The sequence below is a fragment of the Mauremys reevesii genome, linkage group 4 (genome assembly GCF_016161935.1).
Source record: "Mauremys reevesii isolate NIE-2019 linkage group 4, ASM1616193v1, whole genome shotgun sequence".
Classification (NCBI taxonomy): Eukaryota; Metazoa; Chordata; order Testudines; family Geoemydidae; genus Mauremys; species Mauremys reevesii.
Genome location: NC_052626.1, coordinates 98,370,585 through 98,385,925, shown reverse-complemented (window position 1 = coordinate 98,385,925; position 15,341 = coordinate 98,370,585). Strand labels below are relative to the sequence as shown.

Here is a 15,341-nt window from a genome sequence, read left to right as displayed (position 1 = left end):
ACTCAGGAACCAGGCTGTAAGATGCAGCGACTGCAGGTTCGGGTGACAAAGCCTGCCGAGGTCCTGGGAGATGAGATCCGGCCATAACGGTAGGGGAATGGGATCCCGGATCGAGAGCTCGAGGAGCAGGGTATACCAGTGCTGCCTCGGCCAGGCCGGAGCGACGAGTATGACGCGGGCCTTGTCCCTCCGTAGCTTGAGCAGTACTCGGTGGACTAGCGGGAACGGCAGGAAGGCGTATAGAAGGGGACCCGTCCAGGGCATGAGGAATGCATCGGAGATGGAGTCCGGAGCCCGACCCTGGTACGAACAGAACCTGTGGCACTTCCTGTTGGTCCTGGAGGCAAACAGGTCTATTTGGGGAAATCCCCACCTTTGGAAGATGGTGTGGGCCACGTCGGGGCGAAGGGACCACTCGTGGGAAGCGAAGGACCTGCTCAGACGGTCGGCCAGCGTGTTCTGCACTCCTGGTAGAAAGAACGCTTCGAGGCGAATCGAGTGGGTCACACACAGGTCCCATAGGAGCATCGCCTCCTTGCACAGCGGGGAGGATCGGGCCCCGCCCTGTTTGTTCAGATAGAACATGGCTGCCGTGTTGTCCGTGTATACCGCCACGCAGCGGTCCCGGAGGTGTGCAAGAAAGGCGAGACAAGCCAGGCGGATCGCTCTCAATTCCCGGACGTTGATGTGCAGGGAGAGCTCCTGGGCCGACCAGAGGCCCTGAGTGTGCAGGTCTCCCATGTGAGCCCCCCATCCAAGCGCCGAAGCGTCTGTGGTCAGGGTGACCGACGGGCGAGGGGGGCGAAACGGAACCCCGGCGCAGACCACCTCTGGATGCAGCCACCAGGTGAGCGTCTGGAGAGTGGGGTCTGAGACCGTGACCACCATATCTAGAGGGTCGCGGTGGGGCCGGTACACCGAAGTCAGCCACATCTGGAACGGACGGAGCCTCAGCCTCGCGTTCGCGGTCACAAAGGTGCACGCAGCCATGTGGCCCAGTAGGCGGAAGCAGGTCCGGGCCGTCGTGGAAGGGAAGGCTTGCAAGGTGCGAATGAGCGAGGCCATCGTCTCGTGTCGAGAACAAGGGAGGCAGGCCCTGGCGAGGGTGGAGTCGAGGACCGCTCCTATGAACTCCAATCGCTGTGTCGGAAGTAATTGGGACTTCTCGGCGTTGACGAGGAGGCTGAGAGACCGGAACAGGTATCTCTGACACCTGAGCTGTCACCAGCTCTTGAGAGCGCCCACGGATCAGCCAGTCGTCGAGATATGGGTATATGTGGATTCTGCGACGACGGAGAGCTGCGGCCACGACCGCCATGCACTTGGTGAACACCCTCGGGGCAGTGGAGAGGCCGAAGGGTAGCACCGCAAACTGGTAGTGGGTCTCGTTGACCGTGAAGCGCAGGAAGCGTCTGTGGGGGGGAGAAATCGCCACATGAAAGTAAGCATCCTTCATGTCGAGGGCGGCAAACCAGTCTCCCGGATCCAAGGAAGGGATAATGGTCCCCAAGGTTACCATCCGAAACTTGAGCTTGCAGAGGTATCTGTTCAGCTCCCGGAGGTCTAAGATGGGACGAAGACCTCCTTTCGCCTTGGGGATGAGGAAATATCTGGAGTAGAATCCCCTGCCCCGCCTACAGGGAGGCACCTCCTCGATAGCACCCACGCTCAACAGAGCCTGCACCTCCTGTATGAGGACTTGCTCATGAGAGGGGTCCCTGAAGAGGGACGGGGAAGGTGGGTGGGAGGGGGGGGGCGAAAGAAACTGTAGGCGGTAGCCGTGCTGGATGGTGCTGAGGACCCAGCTGTCCGATGTTATAGCAGACCACGCCGGAAGGAAGCGGGCAAGGCGACTGGAAAACAAAAGGGATGGATCCTGGGGGGAGAGTGATGGGCCGTCCTCGGGCGTCCCGTCAAAAGGCCGGCTTTTGGGCTTGCGGGGCCTTGGACGAGTTCTGCGCCTGGTTGCGCCGCCCCCCTGACGGTCTACGGCGGAAGGGGGCCATTCGGCGGTTGTTAAACGGCCGAGACCTGGCCTGGTTGAAGGGTCGGTAGGGCTGCTGGCGGAACGAACGCCTCTGCGTGGCCGGCGTGTGCATACCCAGAGTTCGTATCGCAACCCTCCCATCCTTTAGGGACTGGATTCTGGCATCCGTTTTCTCAGAAAACAGCCCCTGCGTGTCAAACGGGAGGTCCTGGAGGGTGTACTGGACCTCAGGTGGGAGGGTGGAAGACTGTAGCCACGCAATGCGGCGCATCGTCACCCCGGATGCTACCGTTCGAGCCCGAGTCTGCTGCGTCTACGGCCGCTTTGATCAGGGTTCTGGAGGCTAACTTGCCCTCCTCCAGCAGCGCTGAGAATTCAGGGCGGGATTCCTGAGGGGTTAGCTCCGTGAACTTCGCAAGGCACCCCAAGATATTAAAAGTATATCTGGATAACAGGGCCATCTGGTTGGCGATACGGAGTTGGAGGCCTCCCGCCGAATAGATTTTACGCCCTAATAAGTCCATGCGCCGGGCGTCCTTCGACTTCGGCGCAGCGGCAGGTTGTCCGTGTCGTTCGCGGTCATTGACCGATTGGACCACCAGCGAGTCCGGGGTGGGGTGGACATACAAGTATTCGTAGCCCTGGGGCGGGACGGAATACTTCCTTTCGACGCCTCGCGCCGTGGGGGCAACGGAGGAGGGCGACTGATAGTGGCCAGATAATGGCACTGTTCTTTTGAATGGTGCGAATAAACGGGAGAGCCACTCTGACAGGGGCGTCATCTCCCACAACGTCCGTAATCGGGTCCTCGACTTCTTGCACCTCCTCTATGGGCAAATTAATGGCCTTTGCCACCCTTCTGAGAAGGTCCTGGTGTGCCCTGAGGTCAATGGGCCGGGGCCCTGATGGCGAGGCCCCTGCTACCGCCTCATCTGGAGAGGACGACGAGGAGTGTCCCGGCAGCACCTCCTCCTGTTGGTGCTCCCCCACCTGGCGATCTGGCGGCAGCGAGTCCTGGCCCAAAGATGGGCCGTGGGCGGCGGCTTGCGTCGGTGGGGACGGGGGGGCTCGACTGACTGTGGCCACCGGGACCGATGGTGCCGAGCCTGGCTGCCTGGGTGGCAGGGGAGGCCCCTGTTCATATTGTGCCCAGGGTACCCAATGTCCCCAATACTGGGGTCCATGATCCAGCGGAACGGAACCGGCTCTGAAATCCACCGCACTGCCTTGGGGTGAGGCTACCGAGGGTTCCCTGGAGGGCCAGGGTGGAGCCGTGGCGGTGCCTGGGCGGGCGTCCAGCGCCGGCGTGAGACGATCCTCCGGTGCCGAGGGTCGGTGCCGGGTGTCTCGGGGGTCCAGTGGCGAGCGGGACCTGTGCTGCGCACGGTGCTGGGAGCCGGATCTCCGGTGCCGGGAGCCAGATCTACGGCGTCGGGAGCTGGATCTCCGGTGCCGAGAAGGGGAGCGGCGGCGGCGGGAGCTCGACCGGCGACGCCGGGAGCTCGACCGGCGGTGCCGGGAACCGGACCTCGAGCGGGATCTGCGGCGCCTCGAACGGCTGCGCGAGTCCCGATGTCCGCGGTGCCTGGACGCGGACCTGCTGCGGTGCCGGTGACTTCGTGACCGGGACCTGGAGCGCCGCCGGGAGTACGACCGGCCCCGCGATGGAGAGCGGTGCCGGGACTGCGACCGGTGCCGGGACGCTGAGCGGCGTCGCGATGGCGATTTTCGGCGGGATGGGGAGCGGTGCCTCGGTGACCTTCTCCGGGAGATAGACCGGGATCGAGACCGGATTCTGGAGCCGCGGTCGCCACGGTCGCCCGGGGATGAGGGGCGCACCATCGCTGGCTTGCCGAGGGACTTGAATGTCCGCACCGGTGGTGCCGGCGGCTGATATGACGGGGCCGTCGCCTCGATCAGTTCTCTTGCCGTCGCGAACGCCTCCGGCGTCGACGGGATCCTCAGCTCCTCCTCGGTGGGCACCGGGGAGCTGGGCGGAGCCGGACTCGACGGGCCAGGCGGCGCCGGAGTCAACGGCGCGGTGCACTTCGCGTGCACTGCCTCAGCCTGCACCGTTTTCGTTGGAGGCGGCTGGGCTAACGGCTTTCGCTGTTTCGCGGCGGCCGTCTTCGGCGCCTTGTGCTTCCTCCCCGGGGAGAGGGAGCGGTGCCGGGTCTTTGGTGCCGGCTCGGTGCCAGAGCGGCTCGGTGCAGCCGGAGCGCTGCTCGTCGAGGCGGTTTTCGGTGCCGCTGGAGCTGGCGCCGGAGGTTGGAGCGCAGACTCCATCAGTAAGTGCTTCAGCCTAGAGTCTCTCTCTTTCCTCGTACGAGGCTTAAAGGCTATGCAAATAGAGCACTTATCTGGCCGATGCGACTCTCCGAGGCAGCGGAGGCAAGAGTCGTGCGGGTCGCTAACCGGCATAGGCCGCTGGCAAGCCGCACAGGGCTTGAAACCCGGTGCTCTGGGCATAAGCCCGCACCGGGGCGGAAGAAGAGGGGTAAACCCTCTAATTCCGTAACTATTAACACTACTAACACTATACACTATATATATATACAACTACAACAAGAACTCAACTAACTACTAACACTATCTACACTAGAACTATGGAGAAACACTAGGGTTGTGGAGGGAGCACTCCACTGTTCCAACTGGCCGTCACGGGCGGGAAGAAGGAACTGAGGAGCGGACGGGCCGGCTGAGGTATATAAGGGGCGCCATGACGGCGCCACTCCAGGGGGCGCCAGCCGGCCCGCTGGAGTTGCTAGGGTAAAAATGTTCCGGAGAGCCGTGCACGCGCGGCACGCACACCTACATGGAATGCATAGGAGCAATCACTCGAAGAAGAACAGAGGGAAGGTGGAGAAAGAAAGTGAAAGACAGAGTCTGCCTTAGAGACTCCCAAACAAGACATAACTTTAGAAAATTCATCTTTCATATTCTGAGCCTTTATTAAATAGCATTTATTTTGTTATCAAAAGATGTAAAAGGGAAAAATACTTATACTACAGAAGTATTTAAAATACTTATGATACATAAATACAAAACTGTTACTTACCTCCTTGTAATTGTTGTTTGAGATGCGATGTATGTCTATTCCACTGTAAGTGTGTATGCATCTCATGCATGGGTGCTGGAGAGTTTTCCCTAGCAGTACCTGTAGGGGCAGCTACACACGCATCTTAGCTTCCCCCTGATCTGAGCCCAGGGATATAATGGGTGGAACAGCCCTACTCCTCCTTTCATTTTTTCATACCAGAATCTTAGAAGATAGAATCTGATGAGTTGGGGAAAAGGTTGGGTTGTGGAATGGACATATTCGAGAACAAGTTACGAGAAGGTAAGTAACCATTTTTCTTCTTTGAGTGATTGTGTATTCCACTGTAGCTCCAAGCTGTTTCTCAATGGAGGTGGGCCTAGGAGCCTCTTCTGGAGAAGGACTGTAGGACTGCTTTCCCCATATTCACATCATCTTGTGATGCTGCAGTAGTTGCATAATGGCTAGCAAAGGTATGTACAGAGGACCACATCACCACTCTACAAATGTTAACAATAGGAACATTTAAAGAAGGGGGGAAAGGAGGAGCCAGGGAACTATAGACCACCTGACTTTGCTCTAGTAGCTTCCCAGGTATCAATGTATAAAACATTCAAGTTGTGAATACCTGGAGGATGAAGGGCTAATCACTAGCACCCAGCATGGATTTACTAAGAACAATTCATGCCAAACCAACTTGATTTCCTTCTTTGACAGGGTAACTGGTTTGGTCAATAGGGAGAATATGGTAGACATACTACATCTGGACTTCAGCAAGGCTTTTGACACAGTCCTGCATGACATGCTGATAAGTAAGCTGGAGAAATGCATGCAAGTCACAGGAGATGATAGAAATGCTTTACTGGGCAGGCCTCAGCTGGAATACTATGTCCAATTTTGATCACCAGTGTATATAAAGGATGTAGAGAATCTGGAAAGGATATAGAGGCAAGCAACAAAGATGATCAAAGGGATGGAATGCAAGCCATATGAGCAAATGCTGAAGGAACTGAGTAAGTTTTGTTTGGAAAAGAGGAGATAGTGGTTCTCAAATACTTGAAAGGCTGCCATAAAAAAGATGGAGAAAAGTTGCTGTCTCTTGCCAGAGAAGACAGGACAATAGGTTCAAATTACAGCATAGCAGATTTAGATTAAATCTCAGGAAAAACTTCCTACTGTTCTTACAAAAGGACAATGGAACAGGCTGCCTAGGGAGACTGTGGAAGCTCCTTCAATGGAGGTTTTCAAAAGGAGGCTGGAGAGCCATCTGTCTTGGATGGTTTAGACACAACAAATCCTGCATCTTGGCAGAGGGTTAGACTGGATGACCCTTACAGTCCCTCCTAACCCTATGATTCTCATGACAGCAGAAGCCAAATGTGCCCGAATTCAATGTGCTGACAATTTCACAGGAGGCATCAAACTTCAGCAGTATAGACCATAGCAATGCAGCTGGCAATCCATTTAAAGAGTTGTACCAGTACAATAGGATCTCTCATTCTTTCACATAGGAAACAAAGAGTTGGGAAGAAAGGGCTTAGTGCTATTTAGGTAAATTTGGCATACATCCAGAGTATAGAGCTTTTGTTCATCTTTATGAACACGTGACTTACGGTAAAAAAAGACCAGTAAGTATATTGGCTGATTTAGGAGACAGATAGATAGTACCTTGGATAGGAATTTAGGATGAGGCCTAAGCTGCACCCACTTCTTGTATCTTATTTATAACATTTCCTGTTTTGCTGAGCTGAAACCAGATCCACTGTAGGAATTCCCTGCACCCAAAGTACTGATCTTACTACTCTTGGGTTGAGACACCACTCGTGATCAAGGCTGAATGATCTGCTTAGCTGATCTGCCAGGCAATTCTGAACTCCCTGCAGGTGTGAGGCTTTGAGAGTTATAGAGTTCTATATACAAAAATTCCACAGCTTTACAGCCCCCTGACAAAAGTTGTGTGACCTGATAACCTCTTGCTTGTTTATGTAAAACATAGCTGTGGTGTTGTCAGTGAGCACCTGTGTAGTCTTGCCCTGATTGTATGGCAGGAACTGCTGATACTTTTGAAATATTGCATGCAATTCAAGAACATGTATGTGTAGTTTGACCTTATGAAGGGACCACATGCCCTGAGCTTGCAGATCCCACAAATGAGCTCTTCAGCCCAAAGAAGTAGTATCCATTACCAAAATCACAGAGGAGATAGTTGGTAAGAATAGGACCTCCCCTGCACACATTGTTCTGGTCCATCCACCAATCCAGGGATGACGACATTCTGGCTGTGATGCATACCAATTTGTCCAGATGGTGTATGTGAGGGCAGTAGCCTGACTTTAGCCATGTCTGCATACCCCAGAGATGGATCCCAGTATGTTGGGTCACATATGTACAGGAAGACATGCACCATACAAGCTTGAGGCAGCTCTGTATTGTGATTGTTCTCTGAATGCTGCACAGAGGTCCTGTGTAGCCAGAAACCTTGGTCGGGGAAGATAAGCCCAGACTGAAGTTGAGTCTAGGGCTGCAACAATAAACTCTTATTTGAAATGGAGATTAAACTGATTTTTCTGTTTATTATCAGGCCTAAGCAGCTGAACAAATGGAGGATTTGATATATGCTGCTTTCCCCCTGTTGACTGCAGCAGCCCTGTACCAACCAATTGTCCAAGTATGGATATACCTGGACAACTCAATGGCAGAGATAAACTGCTGCTCCCACCATGCACTTGGTAAAAACCGTCAGTGCTGACAATAGGCCAAAGGGAATTATGGTTATCTCCTCCTCTTACCATGAACCTCAGAAACCATCTGTGGCCAGGGTGGATTGCCAAATGGAAAAAGGCATCTGTAAGATGAGGGCAGCACCTGGATATAGAGAAGTATAATTGACACAATGGAAACCATGTGGAACTTCAACTTTCTGATGAATCTATTCAGGTTTTGAAGGTCTAGACTAGGCCCAAGAACCCTCTTGCTTTGAGTATTAGGGAAATACCGGGAATAAAACCCCATGCCTTGATGCAGACAAGGCACTTCCTCTGTAGCTCCAAAGGAATGCAGAGTCTGAACTTGTTTTACAACACACTCATGACATGGGTCCCTGAAAAGGGACAGATGGTGGGGGAGGAAATAGAAAGACACTGCAGGATATATATGCTGAGTCCATTGTGCTTAGTACCCAGTAGTCTGAAGTGATGGTTTGCTTTGCCTATAGGACATGGAATAACTTGCTCCCAAAGGAAGGGAAAGGAACAGGGAGATCTGAGATGGTAGATATGCTGTTCTTGACACAGGACTAAAACATGTTGCTCCAAGGCCTGAGGTTGCCTGGAAAAAGCAACTGAGGAAACAGAAGGCGGAGGGGCCTCCTCCTCTGTGCTCTGTGGTTGCATCTAGACTGTAACCATGATGAATGGTGCATAGTTACTGCCATCATCATGACCCTCACAGCAGAGTCTGCTGTGTCCAAGGAAGCCTTCAGGGCCAATCGGGAGACCAGATGACCTTCCACTAAGATGGATTGGAATTCATCCCTAGAGTCTTCTGGCAACTTATTTATAAATTTAGACATTGCCTCCCAAGTTAACAGGGCATGGTGGCTGACAATTCTAAGTTGTAACCAGCAGCTGAATAAACCTTCTATCTAAAAATGTCTAGCTTTTTTGCATCCTTTTCTTTTGGGGTAGCCTTAGCTTGACTATGGTGATGCTTTTCATTTACTCCAGCTACCACCAGTGAACCTGGTACAGGATGCGACTAAAACTATTCAAAACCTTGGGAATTTCACTGGGTATACTTGGCTACAGGGGACACAGAGAATGAAGTTTGCAGGAGTGACTTAATAAGCTACATTATTGCCTAGTTTACAGAGAGGGCTCCCTTCCCTGCTTATAGTTGGGTGTACAATATAAACAAGTTTGTGAAGATTTTCCTCCATCTGAATACCTAAAAGCAGGATCAGATTCTCAATGACACCCTGGACTCTTTACAGTGGGAAGTGTAAGAACCCACTTCTGATTCTGATTAGGAGTATGAGTACTCTGAAGGCCAGGGTGGAGCAGCACTAGGAAGAGTCACTGGAGACTGGTACCAAGATCTGCACCAGGACAACAGAACTGGTGGCAGCATTGGTGTCTTCCTAGTTATTGGTACCAAATGTTGCTGAATACATATTGGCGGCTTAGATACCATTGTTGACAATGTTGACAAGACAGTACCATCCCTGAGACTAAGGGTATTGAAGCAGACACTAATGCCAGTGCCAAAGTCTGCCCAGTTTGCACCGATACTGATAGAGGACCTCCCCCCTAGAGTAAATGGGGAATCCAGTACTGAAAGACAGCTGCACAGGCCTCTGGCATTGTTGATACTAAGGGCAGGTCTGCCCTAGAAGCATTACATCGATGCAACTGCGCCACTGTAGTGTGTGTCTAGTGAAGATGTTCTATGCCAATGGGAGAGCGCTCTCCTGTCAGCATAATTGCTCCACCTCCACGAGAGATGGAAGTGCATCTTCCGCTGACATAGCACCGGTGTAGACAGCGCTTACATGCTGTAACTTGCATCGCTCAGGGGGGTGGCTTTTTCACACCCATGAGTGACATAAGTTGCATCAACTCAAGCGGTAGCATAGACCTGCCCTAAGAGAGGAGGTTGTATGACACTCAGAAGAGATGCTCGATTCTTCACAGTCCCTGAAGACAGCAGCCTATCTCCATGGCCCCATAGTAGGCACTGGAGCCAACAACTCCAGTCTATGACAGCCACTATGAGATGGTCCCAGGCTGAGGCTAGCCAGAGGGCACTTGTGCTTCCTTAGACACAGCTCTGGTGAAGATCTCTGTCAGATGGCAAGGCTGAGGGGAGCACTCCTTGAAGGAGTGCTGGATGAGCTCCCCTGCAGAGACCAAATGGGATCTGATGCCAGGCAAAGAGTGGATTCCATGCAATAGCATGGAAGGTGCACTTCTCTGCTTCTTCGTCCTTGATTTAAATCTGTGGCAGACCGGACACTGGTCCCTTATGTGGTCCTCAGCCAAGCATCTCAAACAGTGAGAGTGAGGGTTATTAATGGGCATTGCCTGTGACACCTAGACCAAGGTTTGAAGCCATGAGATCTTGGCATAAGCTCTCCTACTACTGAGACAAAGTTTGCTTGGAAAACTAGTACAATTAGAATATTGAAACAAAATTAAATAAAATAAAGAAAAGTCCAAATGGATGAAAGAGTACCACTAAACACTATGAACTATAACAAAGTATATGCAGGGCTTTTGTTTTCTTTAATGACAAAAGGGCGTACTAAATGCATAACAACAATGTCCAACCACCGACAGTAAGAAGGAACTGAGGGGGGTGGCTCCACCCTTTACACCTTGGCTCTGGGCACAAGGAAAGGCAGGATGCATGCATGACGGCCCCATAGGTACGCTAGGAAAAACTCTCCACACCAGTGCACATACCTACAGTGGAATAAGTGTATGGAATTACTCGAAGAGGATTAAAAAGTATATTCATCCTCATCCAACTTCTTTCAATGCTCACATAGTCATTAAGGATTTAGAAAATAATTGCAACTCAATTATAACTGTAATTGCAACTGAAATGTGTAATAGATACAATTGAACAGCCCATCAAACAATAAGCAGTAGGGTAGCTTTCTGGAAGCCTACATTATCTTTCAGATAAAAGGAGCCACACGGAAAGCTGAATATATTTAAATGAAAGCACAACATTATTACTTTAAATTTCTTAATTTGAATCTAATGTGCATTATGCTAACTTAATAAAATACTGCAGTACACTTCATTTTTTCTTATTTATGTACTTCCATTTAAAGAATCATTCAGCCTTTTTAAACAGGATTAAAACACAAACTGTATAATTTCTTTCTCTCTTCTCCAGCCGAGGAAAATCCTGTATACTAAAAACAAATCTACAGGATGAAGATCTGAGTTTTCTCATAGGCATGGTCTAAAAAATGGCAAATTAAATATAAACTCACACTAGCTTTCCAGTTTACATTTATACCCATACTGTGTATTATTTTAGTTTAGCACCATGAAAATGTCTTAATACTGAATTAGGGCTAATGTGTGACATTATCATCTAGTCCAAAGCAAGAGAAGCACATCGTTGTTGTGAACCCGGAGCACTGCTGAAGGGACACTGTGACTCCCACAATCTCCCTATCTCCCTGCTTCTTCAAGGAGGGAACATGCTCTGACAAATCTATACCCAGTGCATATGCACCCCAACATTCTGGTGTAACTATGCTACTGAGCATGTTGGCAGGGTGGAGGAGTTAAGGCTCCACCCCACTCCCACATTTTCACCCATTTGAGCAAGGGGGTGGACACAGCAGCTCTATGAAGCCAACTATCTCCCATACATTGGAAGTGCTGGCATAGTGCAAAAACACAAGGGAGTAAGGAGGTGTAAGGAATCCCCCCATGCACTGCTACACAGGACAGGCAAAAATACGGGTCTTGGTGTTTAATTTCCAGAGCTACTGCATTATTCACTCTTTGTCTGTTTAGTGCAAGTGTTCTCCTTGAGAGGCTATCATAACAAAAAGGATCTATCCTGTTTTATTATATTTTTAAGAGCATTTGTTCAACAACAGCTTAACATAACATAACATCTAGTTGTCCAAAAATGTTCATACTTATGATGATTTACAAAGAGCTTAATTTACCACAACCCCACTCACTTGAATCCTGCAAAAGACATCCCTAATCATATTTTTATTTGGCTAATCTCTGTGTGAATGTGTGTGGGAAGAGGAAGGAAAGGGAGAGATTAGTAGACAATTTCTCAAAATATCAGTTGCACTGAAGGACTTTTATATGAGAGCTTCTCCATGTTTGACTATTAATAGCTCACAGATAGACTAGTTTATCTATTAAATGAAGGTATATACAGAAATGCAGAATGGGTGTATGAGTTAAAATAAAATAGCCAATTTATTATTCACCTTGCATAGTTATTTCATTGTTCTACTTTTGTATTTTTATCTAACTTTAATGGGAAACAGAAGAATTAAAGTTTATGCAATCAAGGCCATAAAAATTAATATAGACAGTAAAAAAGCTAATTTGTATTCTGGCATTTTGTTCCATATTATAAGGGACAATGAATTACACTGTCTAGTTGTCAAATATATCTCACATCAGTAACTCTTAATGCAGTATTAAAATAATAGTTAATGTCTGTATAATGATATAACTGATTTAATGCAATGTAATTACAAGGAACAAAGAGAAAGGTTTGTTGGTAAGAACAACACATATTTCTCTGTCAGCAGAGATCAGAATTTATTCTGGGTAAACATACACATTTTAGAAGCATCTGCCATATGAATTACCTGTGGGAACCACTCTGATTCACCAAGTGCCTTAAGGAATGTTACTTCAGAATCTGTAGGAATAGTACTGGGAACACAAACCCTCATCATCTTTTTAAAACTAGTTTTCACCTGTCGGATGTCACTGAACTCAACAGCCACAAATTCACAATTCAAAGCAAAATCAAGTTTGAAGCCCTGTGGACGAATAAGATGACGACACATTATTCATCGGACAAGCATATTCTTCATGCAAAGTATCTATGTGAGAAAAGATGCTTTCAAAGATATTGCTTTAATGCTAAGAATTTCCAAACACAAATTACGTTTAATTTTTTCCATAAGAAATTGCCTAGTACAAAATGATTCTTACAACACCCTTGCAAAAGATACAAAATATACTCCCTCCATCCACCACCCACAATAAAAATGGATGTTAAATACTTCTATTCTATTCTATGTGAATAGTAAAATAAAGTTGGCATTTAGTAGACCTTCCTAACTTTTGAAATGAGATTGGACTTCTGTGAACAGTTACAGTATCATTAAAAATAAAATTATTTGATAAATATGAACTCAAGAGCTTGATGCTTGATTACAGAGTAATTGTTTCAATCGGAATGGGCAATTAATATTTTTTATTTATTAAGTTCAATTGAAGGTTTTGACTTAAATCACTAAAGACAAGGGAATTTAATGGTAGATGATTGTCTGTTAGAATACCTAGACATATCACTTCTAACTGATGGTATGCAAGATTATCTATTCTTTTTGGACTCTTCTGATAGAAAAGCCCAAGACCTGCAGTGTGCGGGTGCAGAGCACATCTGCAATAATAGTAATTGGTATTTATAAAGCACTTTCTAGCTTCAAATTACTGATGGGGAATTTGAAGAAAAGACATTTTTTGTCAAAGGCTACAAAGAGACTAAGTATCCAAACCAGAATAAATATTCAGAAGTTCCTAGGTGCTAGTCCTGCCCTCACACCACAATTCTCTCTCAATATATAAACATTGAGTTTTCTGATCTGAAATGTGTGAGTAGTAAAGCTTAGGATTCGGGAGTGGAACATATTGGTAAGAAGGCTGCCTCATTTTTTTAGCTCATCCCACACCAATTCATTTGAAAACTTTTTTTTAAACAGACAAGAAAAGTTTCTGTCAAGCTAAAACTAACTTCCTGAATAAAGTAAGAAGGATTAGAGATGGATTCCTGTGGTTAAAAAAACAACAACAACAAAAGATACAGGGCAGCTGACTCACCTAAACAGTCATTGCAAGCTGAGGTATCTACATCTATACAAAGCTTAGCTCAACACATAGCAGAACTGAGAGAATATCTGAAACTCAGACTTGATACAATTTCGGAAGATATATGTGGCCTTTTTAGAGGGATGCCTAATGTTAAATTTCACATACCATACTTAGAAAATGAATTACCCAAAAGTGGTACTGAAACTAATGACTTTATGGGTGAAATTATCTCGCTGAAAAACAGATTGGAGAATTATGAAAAAAATCATGACGACCTGGAAAAAACAACTAGAAGAAATAACTTTTACCAAATAGGCATTACTGAAGGCCTTGAAAAGAAAAGTCTGATTAATTTTCTTTAGAAGCTGCTCTGACATACCTAAAATAGGGCCTGGAACTCTCTACACTTGATAAATAGAGAGGTCTCACAGGGTGTCAGGCTGAAAAAGCTGGGAAAACGAGAAACCCAGACCCATTAGGCTAGCTTGTCAGATGGTGTAAATTGGTATAGCTCCACTGTAAAGTCAATGGAATTTGGCTAATTTACACCATCTGAGGGTCTGGCTTGTCTTTATGCTGCTAAAATGTAATGATAATATAATGATGCTGAGAGGAAAGCAGGGAAAATGAGATCTACTGGCCATTTTTTCTCATTTTTCTGCTAACCTAATCAAACTAATGCTGTATTTAATGGAATAAAGCAGATTCTCAGGGGAACTAATATTAGAAATGGCATCTAGTACTCAGTTAACTTTACTATGGCCCTGGCAGCTTCTACAATATTTTGAAAGTAACCAACAAAAGCTTGGCAAACACTTGAAAGCCTAAGGCTAAATGTCACCAGCAGTAAAAGTATGTTTTTTTTTTAATTTAAAAGCCAAAGTCAAACAGCTGTCTACTCACAGAGACAGAAAATGACAGTTGGCCCACCATAATCTATTAATCACTGTAGGACATTAAAACCAGGACAACTGTTTCTATGAGCTTCAATATCAAAAGAACATGTAGTGGATGTCCTAAAGATCCAAAATCTGAAGAAATATATGGCTCATGACATGTCTAAAAGATAATTCAACAAATAATCTTTTAAGTTAAGTGATTTTATATATCATGGGATGTACTTTAGTTCTCCTCAGATTTACTTTAATATCATGCTATATTGATTCTTATAATAATTATATCTGTTTATGTATCATGTGTCACGACTGCTTACTATGGTCAATGGCCAGTCTATAATTTTCATGATTTTGTCTTTTTAAAATGTACTTCTAAAAAAAAAAAAAACATTTAAAATCTCAATATCAGAACAGCAAATTTTTTTTCCAAAGCTTAAAAAAAGGCTTTTCTCACTGGCATTAATCTTTTAGCTTTATTATTGAATGCACTGGACTGCATGCTGGTACACAAGTTAGATGAATGGAAAGTAGGGACAGTGCTAAGGAAAGTGAATTGTCATCAAGGTGAAGGAGATGTAGAGTGGTATACCGGTATGTATTTAAGTGAGGGAACCTGAGTTATATTCATGATGAAAAGTGTGGATGAAAAATATGCAGGTGGAGATTTGTAGCTACCAGAAAGGTGGCACTACCTAGATCTTCCAAACATTACTGTTTGCCTCAAATTTCTGGGGATAGTAGTGGAATTTTCTGCTTTTTCATGCAAAGCTTTCCATTTCTCCAACATTGTGCATACTCCCAAAGTAAGCTATTTTGAAATC

At 47.1% G+C, this 15,341-nt stretch overlaps 1 protein-coding gene and 1 long non-coding RNA gene across 4 annotated transcripts in view; one reads left to right on the top strand and one right to left on the bottom strand.

The window, feature by feature from the left end:
* SBF2 (SET binding factor 2) overlaps nucleotides 1-15,341 on the bottom strand; it is a 599,778-nt gene that overhangs the window by 43,957 nt on the left and 540,480 nt on the right. For all 3 annotated transcript variants that reach the window (XM_039537930.1, XM_039537931.1, XM_039537932.1), the window contains one exon: nucleotides 12,391-12,567. In XM_039537930.1, the coding sequence (XP_039393864.1) occupies nucleotides 12,391-12,567 (177 nt within the window). The remainder of the gene's footprint in view (nucleotides 1-12,390; nucleotides 12,568-15,341) is intronic.
* LOC120404879 overlaps nucleotides 1-15,341 on the top strand; it is a 74,639-nt gene that overhangs the window by 54,725 nt on the left and 4,573 nt on the right. The window lies entirely within an intron of this gene.